This window comes from Nelumbo lutea, chromosome 4 (genome assembly GCF_056320005.1).
Source record: "Nelumbo lutea isolate HS-2025 chromosome 4, American lotus-T2T, whole genome shotgun sequence".
Classification (NCBI taxonomy): domain Eukaryota; kingdom Viridiplantae; phylum Streptophyta; class Magnoliopsida; order Proteales; family Nelumbonaceae; genus Nelumbo; species Nelumbo lutea.
The window spans coordinates 54,613,487-54,627,123 of NC_142687.1; the positions used below are offsets into that span (position 1 = coordinate 54,613,487).

The window sequence follows — 13,637 nt, forward strand, 5'->3', positions numbered from 1 at the left end:
AGCTCGCCACAGGGAGTTCGCCCCCAGAGAGCGCCCCCAGGTAGTTCGCCCCCAGAGAGCGCCCCCAGGTAGTTCGCCCCCAGACAGCTCGCCATAGGTAGCTCGCCACTTGTAGAGAAGTTTGGTATAGGAGTAGTTTGGCGTATCGCAGGAAGATCTCCTGCCCGACGACCTGGCCCAGACACCGACCCGCCAACTGACGCAGACGCCGCCCTGACAACCCAGCGCTAGGCACCGACCTGGCCGCCTGACACAAGCGCCAGCCTGACGACCTCGAGGAGTTCACCACCGTACCTCGGTTCTGACAAGATGTGACGAGTCTTGCCGTTTGGAGGCTTTTCACCCACCTAACCCACGAGGACTCCGATATATAAAGACCTCACCCCCCCCCCCAAAGGGGAAGAGGGTGAAAAAAGGGAAGTAACCCCTGCTCTCTAGCTCTCATATTATTTTCAGAGCTCTCTACAATCAGAGTGCTAACTTAAGCGTCGGAGGGCCCCGCCGGGAAAAAATCCCCGGGACCTCTGATTCAGTTCTCGCAGGTCCCTCAGCTCCCGCCGCCTACAAACAGGAGGAAAAGGTGGAGTTCTCGCAGGTCCCTCAGCTCCCGCCACCTACAAAGAGGAGGAAAAGATGGAGTTCTCGTAGGTCCCTCAGCTCCCACTGCCTACAAAGGAAAGAAGACCGCCTCATGCTAAGGGTAGTCGGATAGCGCCGCACTAGGGAGCTCCACTATTCTCTAAGTCACCAGCCGCCTAGTAGGGAGTTCGCCACCAGGTAGCTCTCCGCCAGGCAGTTCACCACCGAGCAGCTCGCCACCAAGCAGTTCGCCACCGGTCAGTTCACCACCGACCAACACGTCACAAGGCAGTTCGCCACTGTGTGACGGTTCAGCCACCATCAGCGCCATCAACAAACCATCCAAGTGTTTTGGGTTGGGTCCTTGTACTCTTTTTGTAAGGGGGGTATGCCAATGGCAATTATGTAAATAGTAGTATGCATGTACAGTATTTTGATGTATTATTCTGTCACTCCCCCAAAAGCTTAACGTACTCTTTGAGGGGAGGTAGGTAGTCGAGTGAGCTCATAAACGTGTAAAGGTTAAGCACGAGATCCCCTCGACACTGTACTGTGTGCTTGTGCTTACCACTGTTTAATGCAATACAAGTGGCTTTTGTCTAATTTGTGTGCACTCCTGTTTCCTTTTGTGTGTTGTTGCTTGCTTTTGTAGGCTTTCTCGACCCCAATCAAGCGCCGCACGGGGCCCCGTCGACTAGCCCCGTGATAGTTGGTATCAGAGCAGGGTTGACACTATCGGTTGTCAAGCCCAACGAGCCCCTGTCGTGCCCCACAACAACACCAGCCCGATGAAGAATCGTGACACCCAAGAGGAGATCCAAGAAGGGATCTCACGGGTTTATTATGAGGACGATCCTAGAGATAGCTCTCCTAAAGACAAAGGCGTCAGCTCAAAGCATAGCAAGCGTGACAAGTCAGTTGACAAGCTTGTGACCATGGACAGGCGCATCATGCGCTGTGAAGCAGTGGTTGGAGAAACTCGTGACCGCGTGGACGAGCTTCAAATCAACCTTGATACCGTGGCCTCGGTCGTGGAAAGATTGGAGGACCAGTTCGGTGATAGCTCTAACAAGGTTGACAACCCCCTAGAAGACCTGGTGAAGTGCCTACAGATCCAGCTCGAAGACTTGAAGGGCGAAGTGACCCTTATGAAGAGAATGATCGCCAATACAGCCAACACACCTACTGCTCCAGCCCCTCCAAAGATCAAAGTCCATGAGCCTACCTCAAATGCAGGGACCCGTGATGCCCGGGAGCTTGACAACTTCCTGTGGCAAATGGAACAATATTTCACCGCCGCCGAACTTGTTGAGGAGGCGGCCAAGGTGCGTACTGTTGTTATGTATCTTACTAATGTTGCTATGTTATGGTGGCGCAGGAGATGTGCCGATGCGGAGCGAGGATTATGCTCCATTAATACTTGGTCCGTGTTCAAGAGCGAGATAAAGCGCCAGTTCTATCCAGAGAACGTGGAGTACCAAGCCCGTCGGAAGCTCAAAAACCTAAAACACACGGGCTCATTGCATGAGTACGTGAAGGAGTTCTCCGCACTATCGCTCGAGATCACGGACATGTCAGATAAAGACCTGCTCTTCAACTTCATGGACGGCCTACAACAATGGGCCGAGCTTGAACTCCAGAGACAAGGTGTGAAGGACCTCGCCATAGCCATGGCCGTTGCTGAACAACTGGTAGACAACAGACGACCAAGCAAAGACGGCACCAAACCCAACTCATATCAAGGTGTAGGGAATGTTGGAGGTGATAGGAAACCTTACTACGCACCCAAGGGAGACTCTGGGCCAAGTAAACCCAACACTATGAATTTCTACAGGAGACCCAAAGGAGACCCTAGATATAGGGGTGGCCAATTTGTGAAGAGAACACCTCCGGCACCATGCTTCATTTGTGAGGGAAAACATTGGACTAAGGATTGTCCTAGTCGGGGGAAGCTCAATGCCTTGCTTGCAAAGCTTAGTGATGATGAGCATAGCGAGGAGGAGAAGGAACCAGGGGAGACAAGAATGGGGGCTCTACGAAGACTCAATGCAATGAAGAAGAAGATGAGCCCGCAAGGAGCATCGAAGTTCAACCCGAAGGGACTGATGTATGTAGACATTTGCTTGAATGGCAAGCCCACAAGAGCCATGGTGGATACAGGTGCTACCCACAACTTTATCTCTATGGAGGAGGCATCCCGAGTAGAACTTGCACCTACCAAGGAAGTCGGATGGCTGAAGGCTGTGAACTCTAATGCCAAGGAAGTCGTGCCCATGGATGATTTTCAGGTTGTTCTCGGCATGGACTTCTTAACTCAAGTAAAGGCGGTGCCCATGCCTTTCCTCAACAAAATGTGCATATTCGAAGATCAGGATCCTTGCATGGTTCCAGTTGTGCCAGAGACCACGTCCACCCCCAAGATGCTCTCAGCATTGCAACTCAAGGATGGAGTGCGGAAAGGACATGCCACTTACCTAGCCACATTGGTGGACTCCGACCTGCTTGATCCACCAACCAGGCATATCCTGCCAGCGATTGCTATGGCACTAGAAGACTTTCAGGATGTCATGCCTCCCACATTGCCGAAGAAGCTTCCCCCAATGAGAGAAGTTGATCACAAGATTGACTTGGAGCATGGAACCAAACCACCGGCATGCCCGCCATACAGAATGTCTCCTCCTGAGCTGGCCGAGCTACGAAAGCAGTTGAGTGAGTTGTTGGATGCTGGATTGATTCGGCCTTCTAAGGCCCCTTTTGGAGCACCAGTCCTGTTTCAAAAGAAGCATGATGGATCTCTTCGACTCTGTATTGACTACCGAGCTCTCAACAATCTCACCATCAAGAACAAATATCCCATACCTTTGGTGGCCGACCTCTTTGACCAGCTCAACAGGGCCAAGTACTTCACTAAGCTAGACCTGAGGTCGGGGTACTATCAAGTGCGCATAGCTGAAGGAGATGAACACAAAACAGCTTGTGTTACACGATATGGGTCCTTCGAATTTCGGGTCATGCCCTTTGGGCTCACCAATGCTCCAGCCACCTTTTGTACATTGATGAACAGAATATTTCATCCCTACCTAGACCAATTTGTGGTTGTGTATATTGATGACATTGTAATTTACAATAGAAACTTGGAGGAACATGTTGACCACCTCCATACTATTTTCCAGGTCTTGCGGGACAACAATCTATTTGTTAAGAAGGAGAAATGTTCTTTTTCCACAGAAGAGGTGGCCTTCCTCGGACATATAATCCGACTAGGCACAATCAGCATGGATCCAGCCAAAGTCAAGGCCATTCAAGATTGGACACCGCCCACCAGGGTTACCGAACTTCGCTCCTTCCTTGGCCTCGTGAACTACTATCGAAGATTCATCTCGGGATTCTCAGCATGAGCCACTGCCCTCACCAACTTACTGAAGAAGACTAGTACGTGGACCTGGAGTGAACGTTGTCAAACAGCTTTTGATGACTTGAAGAGAGCTGTCTCAGCAGAACCTGTCCTCGACTTGCCTGATCCAAGCAAGCCGTATGAGCTACACACAGATGCTCTGATTTTGCCATTGGTGGGGTCTTGATGCAAGAAGAACATCCCATCTCCTTTGAAAGACGCAAATTGAATGATACAGAGAGGAGGTACACAGTGCAAGAGAAGGAGATGACAACCATCATCCACTGCCTCCGCACATGGCGACACTACCTTCTTGGCTCCAAGTTCGTGGTCAAGACTGACAACATAGCTACTAGTTATTTTCAGTCATAGAAGAAGCTGAGCCCTAAGCAAGCTCGATGGAAAGATTTCTTAGCGGAGTTTGATATGACTCTAGAGTACAAGCCAGGGCCGATGAATAGGGTTGTTGATGCACTTAGCAGGAAGGTCGAGCTTGCAGCACTATCCACAAGTGAAGGTCCCTCACAAAGCCAGATCAGACTGGACATCATTAAGAGCATCAAGGAAGGACTCCAGAAGGACCCCATCGCTCAGAGCCTATTGACAGCGGCCCGTGAAGGGAAGACTAGGCGGTTTTGGGTTGAAGAAGGCCTTCTTTTGACAAAGGGAAGGCGGATATTTGTACCGAGAGTTGAAGACTTGAGGAAGACTCTTCTACGTGAATGTCATGACAGCTTATGGGTAGGACACCCTGGGTGGCAGCGTACCTTGGCACTTCTACAACATGCCTACTATTGGCCTCATATGGAGCAAGACGTTCAAGAATACACAAGAACATGCCTGATTTGCCAGCAAGACAAGCCTGAGCGTGCCAAGCCTCTTGGACTCCTGCAACCTCTTCCGACTCCCTCACAACCTTGGGAGAGTGTTTCCATGGACTTCATCAGTAGTCTTCCTAAAGTGGGAGACTATGCATCCATCATTGTTGTCGTTGATAGATTTTCCAAGTATGCCACTTTCACCCCAGCACCAAGGCACCTTTCAGCTGAAGACACGGCCTACCTTTTCTTCAAGCACGTGGTGAAATATTGGGGAGTCCCACAGAACATTGTTAGTGATCGAGATCCCCGATTCACTAGTGCTTTCTGGACAGAACTATTGAAGCTTCTTGGTTCAAACTTGAACTTCTCCAGCAGCAGCCACCCAGAGTCAGATGGGCAGACAGAGAGAATGAACTCCCTCCTTGAAGAGTACCTCCGCCATTTTGTATCAGCTACACAGAAGAATTGGGTTCGATTTCTGGACATTGCACAATTCTCCGTCAACTCACAAAAGAGCTCCTCCACCAATCAAAGTCCTTTTGAAGTCATCACCGGCCAATTACCAAGATGTCTGCACATCATCGCCAACGACCATCAAGGAAGAAGCCCTCGAGCCTTCACTTTCACCAGGGAATGGAAAGAATGCCTTGATATCACTCGAGCCTCCCTAGAGAAAGCCTCCAAAAGAATGAAGAAATGGGCCGATTTGGGTAGACGACCCGAGAACTTCCAAATAGGTGACCTGGCCTTAGTAAAACTCCATACCCATTGCCTTAGGTTCTTTCGAAGAGTACACCCCGGGCTGGTGAGAAAATATGAGGGACCCTGCAAAATAATAGCCAAAGTAGGAACTTCAGCCTATAGGCTCAAATTACCCCCCTGGCTAAAAGTACACCCTGTCTTTCATGTAAGCCAACTTAAACCCTACCATGCTGACAACCAAGATACCTTCCGAAACCAAAGTCAATGCCCACACCCATCCTACCAACCACCCAAAAACCGATCCCTCGACTCCATCCTCGACCATAGGTTGTCCCAATCCTCCCAAACATCAGAATGGGAGTACCTGGTGAAGTGGAAGGGACCTGCAGAAGAAGACACCTGGGAGCTAGCAGAAGACCTCCTTCCGTTCGCGGAGAAGCTAGACGAGTACCTGAGGAAGAATCTTCGAGGACAAAGATTAAATTGAGTGGGGGAGACTGTGACGGTTCAGCCACCATCAGCACGCCATCCAAGTGTTTTGGGTTGGGTCCTTGTACTCTTTTTGTAAGGGGGGTATGCCAATGGCAATTATGTAAATAGTAGTATGCATGTACAATATTTTGATGTATTATTCTGTCACTCCCCCAAAAGCTTAATGTACTCTTTGAGGGGAGGTAGGTAGTCGAGTGAGCTCATAAACGTGTAAAGGTTAAGCACGAGATAGTTGGTATCAGAGCAGGGTTGACACTATCGGTTGTCAAGCCCAACGAGCCCCTGTCGTGCCCCGCAACAACACCAGCCCGATGAAGAATCGTGACACCCAAGAGGAGATCCAAGAAGGGATCTCACGGGTTTATTATGAGGACGATCCTAGAGATAGCTCTCCCAAAGACAAAGGTGTCAGCTCAAAGCATAGCAAGCGTGACAAGTCAGTTGACATGCTTGCGACCATGGACAAGCGCATCATGTGCTGTGAATCAGTGGTTGGAGAAACTCGTGACCGCGTGGACGAGCTTCAACTCAACCTTGAGACCGTGGCCTCGGTCGTGGAAAGATTGGAGGACCAGTTCGATGATAGCTCCAACAAACCTGACAACCCCCTAGAAGACCTGGTGAAGTGCCTACAGATCCAGCTCGAAGACTTGAAGGGCAAAGTGACCCTTCTGAAGAGGCTGATGGCCAATACAGCCAACACACCTACTGCTCCAGCCCATCCAAAGATCAAAGTCCGTGAGCCTACCTCATATGCAGGGACCCGCGATGCCCGACAGCCAACACACCTACTGCTCCAGCCTCTCTGGTACAGGCAAAGTCAGAAAAGAGTGGACCACTAGTCACTCCCAAAGCCTACGGGCCACATTACTACTTACGACCCAGTCGCCTCTCTGGCACGGGCAAAGTTAAAAAAGAGTAGACCACTGGTCACTCCCAAAGCCTGCGGGCCACATTACTACTTAAGACCCGGTCGCCTCTCTGGCACGGGCAAAAGTCAAAGAAGAGTAGACTACGAGTTGCTCCCAAAGCCTACGGGCCACACTAGAAATTAGACCAACACTTACTAGCTCATCGACTTACGGGCCAAAAGAAATCTACTCCCTTCGTTGAGTTACTATCAGCTCGGGATTGGGGGGCTATTGATGAGGGTAGATTTGTCCCTCTAGTGGAATTGTGACGCGTGGCACCTCGTGACAACTAGGCAAACACCCAGCCAACAAACTTACGAAGTTGGTGACCCACCCGGGCACCAATCTGGCCGGCCTGGCGTGACCTGCGCATGGCCTGAAGCACGGCCCATGACCTGTGCGCGGTCTAACGTGTGGCCCGCGCGACCTGCGCGCGGCCTGGCACGCGGCCTACGCGTCCTAGCAGGGCCTGGCACGTGGCCTGCGCGAACTGCGCGCGGCCTGGCACGTGGCCTGCGCGAACTGCGCGCGGCCTGGCACGCGGCCTGCGCGACCTGGCGCCGCTTGGTGCACGGCCTATGCGACCTGGCCGACCTGGACCAGCCTAGCACATGATCTGGCCAAGCCGCCCATAAGACGCCCACCGATAAACTCGGCGGCGTACATACCCCATGAGCTCGGTAGCTCGCCAAAGAGCCAGGCAGCTCGGCAGAGCTCACCACAAACAGTTTGACAGAGCTCGCCATAGGCAGCTCGCCACAAGGAGTTCGCCCCCAGGGAGCGCCCCCAGGCAGTTCGCCCCCAGACAGCTCTCTATAGGCACCTCGCCAGTTGTAGAGAAGTTTGGTACAGGAGTAGTTTGGCGTATCGCAGGAAGATCTCCTGCCTGACGACCTGGCTCAGACACCGACCCGCCGACTGACGCAGGCGCCGACCTAGCCGCCTAACTCAAGCGCCAGCTTGACGACCTCGAGGAGTTCACCACCGTACCCCGGTTCTAACAGGGTGTGACGAGTCTTACCGTTTGGAGGCTTTTCACCCACCTAACCTGCGAGGACTCCGATATATAAAGACCTCACCCCCCAAAGGGGAAGAGGATGAAAAAAGGGAAGTAACCCCTGCTCTCTAGCTCTCTCATATTATCTTCAGAGCTCTCTACAATCAGAGTGCTAACTTAAGCGTCAGAGAGCCCCCGTCGGGAAAATACCCCCGGGACCTCTGATTCAGTTCTCGCAGGTCCCTCAGCTCCCACCGCCTACAAACAGGAGGAAAAGGTGGAGTTCTCACAGGTCCCTCAGCTCCCGCCACCTACAAAGAGGAGGAAAAGATGGAGTTCTCGCAGGTCCCTCAGCTCCCGCCACCTACAAAGAGGAGGAAAAGATGGAGTTCTCGCAGGTCCCTCAGCTCCCACTGCCTACAAAGGAAAGAAGACCGCCTCATGTTGAGGGTAGTCGGATTGTGCCGCACCAGGGAGCTCCACTATTCTCTAAGTCACTGTCCGCCTAGTAGGGAGTTCGCCACCAGGTAGCTCTCCGCCAGGCAGTTCACCACCGAGCAGCTCGCCACGAGGTAGTTCACCACCAGGCAATCCGCCACCAGGGAGCTCGCCACCAGGCAGTTCGCCACCAGGGAGCTCACCACCAGGCAATTCGCCACCAAGCAGTTCGCCACTAGGCAGTTTGCCACCAGGGAGCTCGCCACCAGGTAGTTCGCCACCAGACAGTTCACCACCGGGAAGTTCGCCACCAGGCAATTTGCCCCTAGGTAGTTCTCCACCAAGCAGTTTGCTAGTAGGCAGTTCACCACCAAATAGCTCATCACTAAGGCACGCGACCACCGGGTCAAATGACGAGGTACTTAGCCAAAAAATTTTACATCACAAAACATTGGTACATGGCCGAAAACGGTTACATCACCTTCCTTTCCAAGAAGACAACTTTATGCTGAATCCTTCCACTACCAGAACTCATAATGATCTAGAATGTATATCTAATTCCCAATAGACCACCAAATACTTGATTGGGAAGTGACTCGTCCCATAATCCAATCATGCAATCATGTTCTCTATCCTTTCAACTTACCCCACAATGATGATTGAACTCTTTCTAGAATTTAGGTCTCATTTGGTTTGCATGAATAGGGGTCTGGAATCAGAATCAGAATGGGCCATTCCAATTCCAACTATTTGGTTAGGCAGAACCGGAATTCCATTCCCATTCCTGCTAAAATGGAATTCCCTCATTTGGGGGAATGGCCATTCCTTGCCCCTCCCTTGGGAATGAAATCTCATTCTTGCTTATTCCAATTCCCATTTTCATTCCTATTTGAACCAAACATGCTATGGGAATAAACTATTCCGATTCCAACTGTGAACCAAATGGACCCTTAGTCTCAATCCGAAAACCACTTCAAACCAAGTATCACCTGAAGGTAGTGAAGTTGATCTTATGAAGCAATAAGTCCATATTATTCTAAGTAATTTTCTATCTCATGGCTTACCAAATTTTTTGTTTTCTAAACTATGTGCTAACCGGCATCCTAGCAGTCAGTTATGTGTAGTTAAGGCTCCTTGCTCTAGATAAAAAATGCAGTTGGCCCATAAATGGAAAGAAATGTTTTTTTTTTTTTTTTGCAATCAGTTGTTTGGATTATCAGAAAACCATTCTCACGTATTTCATCTATTACCTGTATTCAAATTCTACAGGAACATATATTGCTGGTGGAGCATCAATAGTGGTTTTATCTGATGCTTTATTTGATAAAGAGGCCATGTGTCAAACAAAATTTTAATACCATCTATCAATTTGCTCTCAACTTGCAGCTTTACAAAAACATGAAGCAGTACAATGGTGCGGTTTTTTAGTTGCTATTATTATACCTGAAGGAACATGTTAGATGGTTAACTTTAAAATGTTTAACCTCTATTTTATGTTGTAATGTCTAAGGGCTAATTTGTCATGTTTTCTTGGATAAAAGTTCTCTCCAGTGTAGAATACCAATTTGCTTATCTACACATTTTTTGTTTATGTTGTTGTTCATTTGCAAAGTTTCTATGTTCAAGATATATTGGTTTTCCTTTCTCATTCTATATAATATAGTGGTCAAGTAACTAGTTTAGGAGGTTCTCCTTGGAAAAAATCTAAAGTCTACCATTATCAATGAGTTATCTACTTTTATTTAGGCCTCGTTCGTTTTCTGGATTGTAGTAGTAGGGGGAAAGTCTGTCAATGGGATTGTGATTAACTCTCCCACATTCTCCTTCAAAATTTAAATGGGACCCATGGTAAATGGTTTGTCAAAAGTTAAAGGATTGTGATTGTAGTGTTACCCTTCTCCTTGGGAAACTTAACTTTCAGTGGAGAGTGAATGCTCAAAATTAATTTGTCAAAAATACCCATGGTTAAAGGCTCAAGGTTTCTCTGCTCTACTTGCAGTTTTGTGGCCGCTTCGATCCTCCCGTTACTGGTACTGCTATTTCTCTCCTTCAAGGCTCATTGTCATTCTTCTAATCAATTACCGCCGGTGATCCTTCCCGTCACTGTCGTTGCTCTGATAGCCACCAATGTTGCTATCCCACATATGAACAGTAAGAACTTGTTCAAACTTTTATAATTTTTCTTGGATTTAACATGATAACAGAAACTGTAACGAAAATAAGAACTTCTGATTTTCAAAACCCTAGAAATCAAGAACAGCAGTTACGGTAGAACTAGAGAAAAGAAGAACAAAAAGAAAAAACCATTTAGACAATGAGAACAGGAGAAGAATTAGTTTAGTAGTAAAACAAGGTAAAATCTAGAGAAAATGAGAAAGACAGAACGACTAAAATAAGAAGAACCACTAGAAAGCATGAGCGACCCATTATTTCTATCAGATTTCCAGCAAATTGGTTGTTCTTGGGTGTTAGAATCTTGGCCGGTAATGGTAAGTCTTAATCAGAAACTACTTTTGCTTTGAAAACCACCTTGGGTTTAGACATGGGTGTATGACGTTCCTGTTTTAGTTTACATGAATGAACAAAAACTGCTACTCTGCTTGTGGAAGTGGAGTTATACGAAAACATTGTTTTCTAATTTGGAATCCATGGCTGATAACAACCCAACGAAAACAAGACTCCCTTCCACTGAATAAAAAACCAACTAGGCAACTCATTAACATAGGTTTAAACAATTTTCCTACTCCTTACCTTCTCTTCTACCTCATGCCCCCTTATCTTTACCCCCCTACAAATGTCAATTGTTCTGATCCAATAATAAATATAAAAATTTAGTTTCCACTCTAACTCAAACATCCTCACCTTATTTCTTAAATACAAGAGCTTCTTGTTCAATCTTTTTTTTATCTTTCTTCTTAATATGCCTTGTAAACTCATTTACTTGATTGTCACATTCCGTAAAAATTTATTATTAGTACTATTGTTGTTTACTGAAATCAACCACACCTTGTCAATATAATTCAATCCTGCACTTTCATGTTGTTGAATATGCCTGAACTTATCCACTAGTTGGAGACAAGTGTGCTAGGAGAGAATGGTCATATCTTTGAAGTAAGAGCAGTGTAATTTGAATCCATTATTAAGAGAGTCCTCTTTCTCATTAATTCAGTGGCTTTGATACCAAAAAAAATTAAAATAACCTCTCTCACTGTTATTGATAGAAACCTTGTAAATATCCTACAATGCTCCTTTCATCACTATTATTTGATTAGTGGCCCAGCACCATAGATTAATGAGCAGACATCATTTTAGACTTGATGGTAGAAAACATGCTAACCCAAGTCTGGATGCAAATAAGAGTACTATTCTTTGATTAACTCAAATAATATTTGTGCTCTCAGCAGTCCTATTGGATATTGTACACTAGTAGAACTGAGGTAGCCCTTCTCATGGGTTAGGATAACTGAAAGGTTACAACTTCTACTATTGATAGTCCATTGTGACTAGGCTGATACTACAATGTGGGTCAATAATATTGGCATGGGCCCATTGAATTGCAAAATGGCTTGCAGAGATAAAAGAATACAAAGGATTAAACAATCCCTCTGTCAAGTTTTATTTAAAATGGGCCAATATAACCTATTAAACATTTTTTTTATAAAATAATATAGTCCAAAAAACATGTACCTGAACCCAAGGGTAAAAATGAAAAAAACATAGAAAAGTTAACCACTTACCTGGGAAAGTGGGTGAGGCAAAAAAACATGGGGAAGTTGAAAGGTCTCATTTACCCTAGTAAATTTAACAAAAAAGAACATGGGTAAATACACTTACCCGGGTAAATGTTTCTTAGGAAACACTTACCCAGGCAAATGGCCTCTTTCTAAACAAACGAGGCCTTAGTATACATGGTTTTAATTGTATGGGATGTCATGCAAGAAGAAAATATGTATGCCCAATATTTCTTCATGACAAGCTAGCAACTTTCAACTTTTCATTTATAATAGTTTCTTAAAAAAATTGTCAGAGATGTGATTTGGTGATAAGACCAACATATTTACTAAAGGAATATAAACTACTAAATGGAGTAGCAAATAGTGTAAGATATCTTTTTACTTTCTGTGCTTTAACACAAGTATTCTTGCATAAGAATTGCATCTATTATAATACTCAAGTTGTTATTAGGGTCTCATGGGGTCTTCTAAATAAAAAGCCATCAACATAAAAAATGCATTGGATTCTAACATCCATTGATTTTTTAGCAATATTTAATAGATTCTTCTTGTTCATTCTAATTCTTGCTTGTTTAGCATAAACTATCACCCAAGGACTACTATGTTGAAATAGTATAGGGTACATTTATTTAAACATTGTCTGCACTGCCAAAGAAATTGAAGACTTATTATATGTAGGTAATGTGTCATTCCTACTTAATGAATTTAATGATCTCAACACACTAATGGAAGCTCCAAGGTTTGTCCTATCTGCCAAAAATGGTTTGGTTGGCTAGTCTTGTAGCAGTTAAGGTCTACAATGGAGTTGGTCTTATATATTCAATCTATCACTCTCTCTGTCATCTCCTTTCTCTGTTACTCTCTCTATCATTCTCATTCTCTCTAGTTAGTTCAGACATTACTAGTGAGTTAAACATCACTTGTAATGTCATATAACAGATTTTTTTTTGAGTTACATCAAAACATCCACTGAGATAAGTTAACTCAAATCTTACTAGTGAGTTAAATCACAGATGAGTCATCAGAACTTTTATTAAGTTAAATCATACTTTCCAATGGGTTAGATCATAACCCCTAATGAGCTACATCACAATCTCTGGTGAGTGAGTTAAATAAGAATCATGCTTGTTAGCAAGCAAGATTACTAATGTAAAGTTAAGTCATAATTCAAACCAGTTTGTTATAAGTTGTGGTACCTTCTATATTAATGTAATCTGAACTATTGTGTGAATGGCCCTCCCTCCATGGTAAAACTTTCCTACATAATCAATATAATCATGAGAACAAGTAGAGAGATAACATATATGAAAATATGGGTTCATCAATAGAATTAGTGGTTTGAGGCAATAATCAGAACATGTAAATAAGTAATGTAGTTGAGAACAAACAACTATTGTAGTTCTCTTTGGGGGTAGTGGCAGTTGTAGCACTGGTCAACCACTGGTTTCCTATGGTGGAGCTCCAACCCCTTAGGATAATGATCCCCCCCCCCCACCTCGGAATGACTCTCCTATCCTAGTATGTGGTCTTCTTGCCTTTACATACCCTCTTATTATGGCTCATTTGCCT

At 46.0% G+C, this 13,637-nt stretch overlaps 1 protein-coding gene across 1 annotated transcript; it reads left to right on the forward strand.

The window, feature by feature from the left end:
* The first annotated feature begins 1,367 nt into the window (after window positions 1–1,367).
* On the forward strand, window positions 1,368–3,977 carry LOC148860681 (uncharacterized). Its single transcript, XM_088984950.1, has one exon. The coding sequence runs from the start codon at window positions 1,368–1,370 to the stop codon at window positions 3,975–3,977; it is 2,610 nt and encodes an 869-aa protein (XP_088841076.1).
* Window positions 3,978–13,637: the final 9,660 nt, after the last annotated feature.

Coding starts and splice junctions, on each gene's coding strand:
- LOC148860681 (XM_088984950.1), top strand. CDS start 1,368: ATGAAGAATCGTGACACCCAAGAGGAGATCCAAGAAGGGATCTCACGG.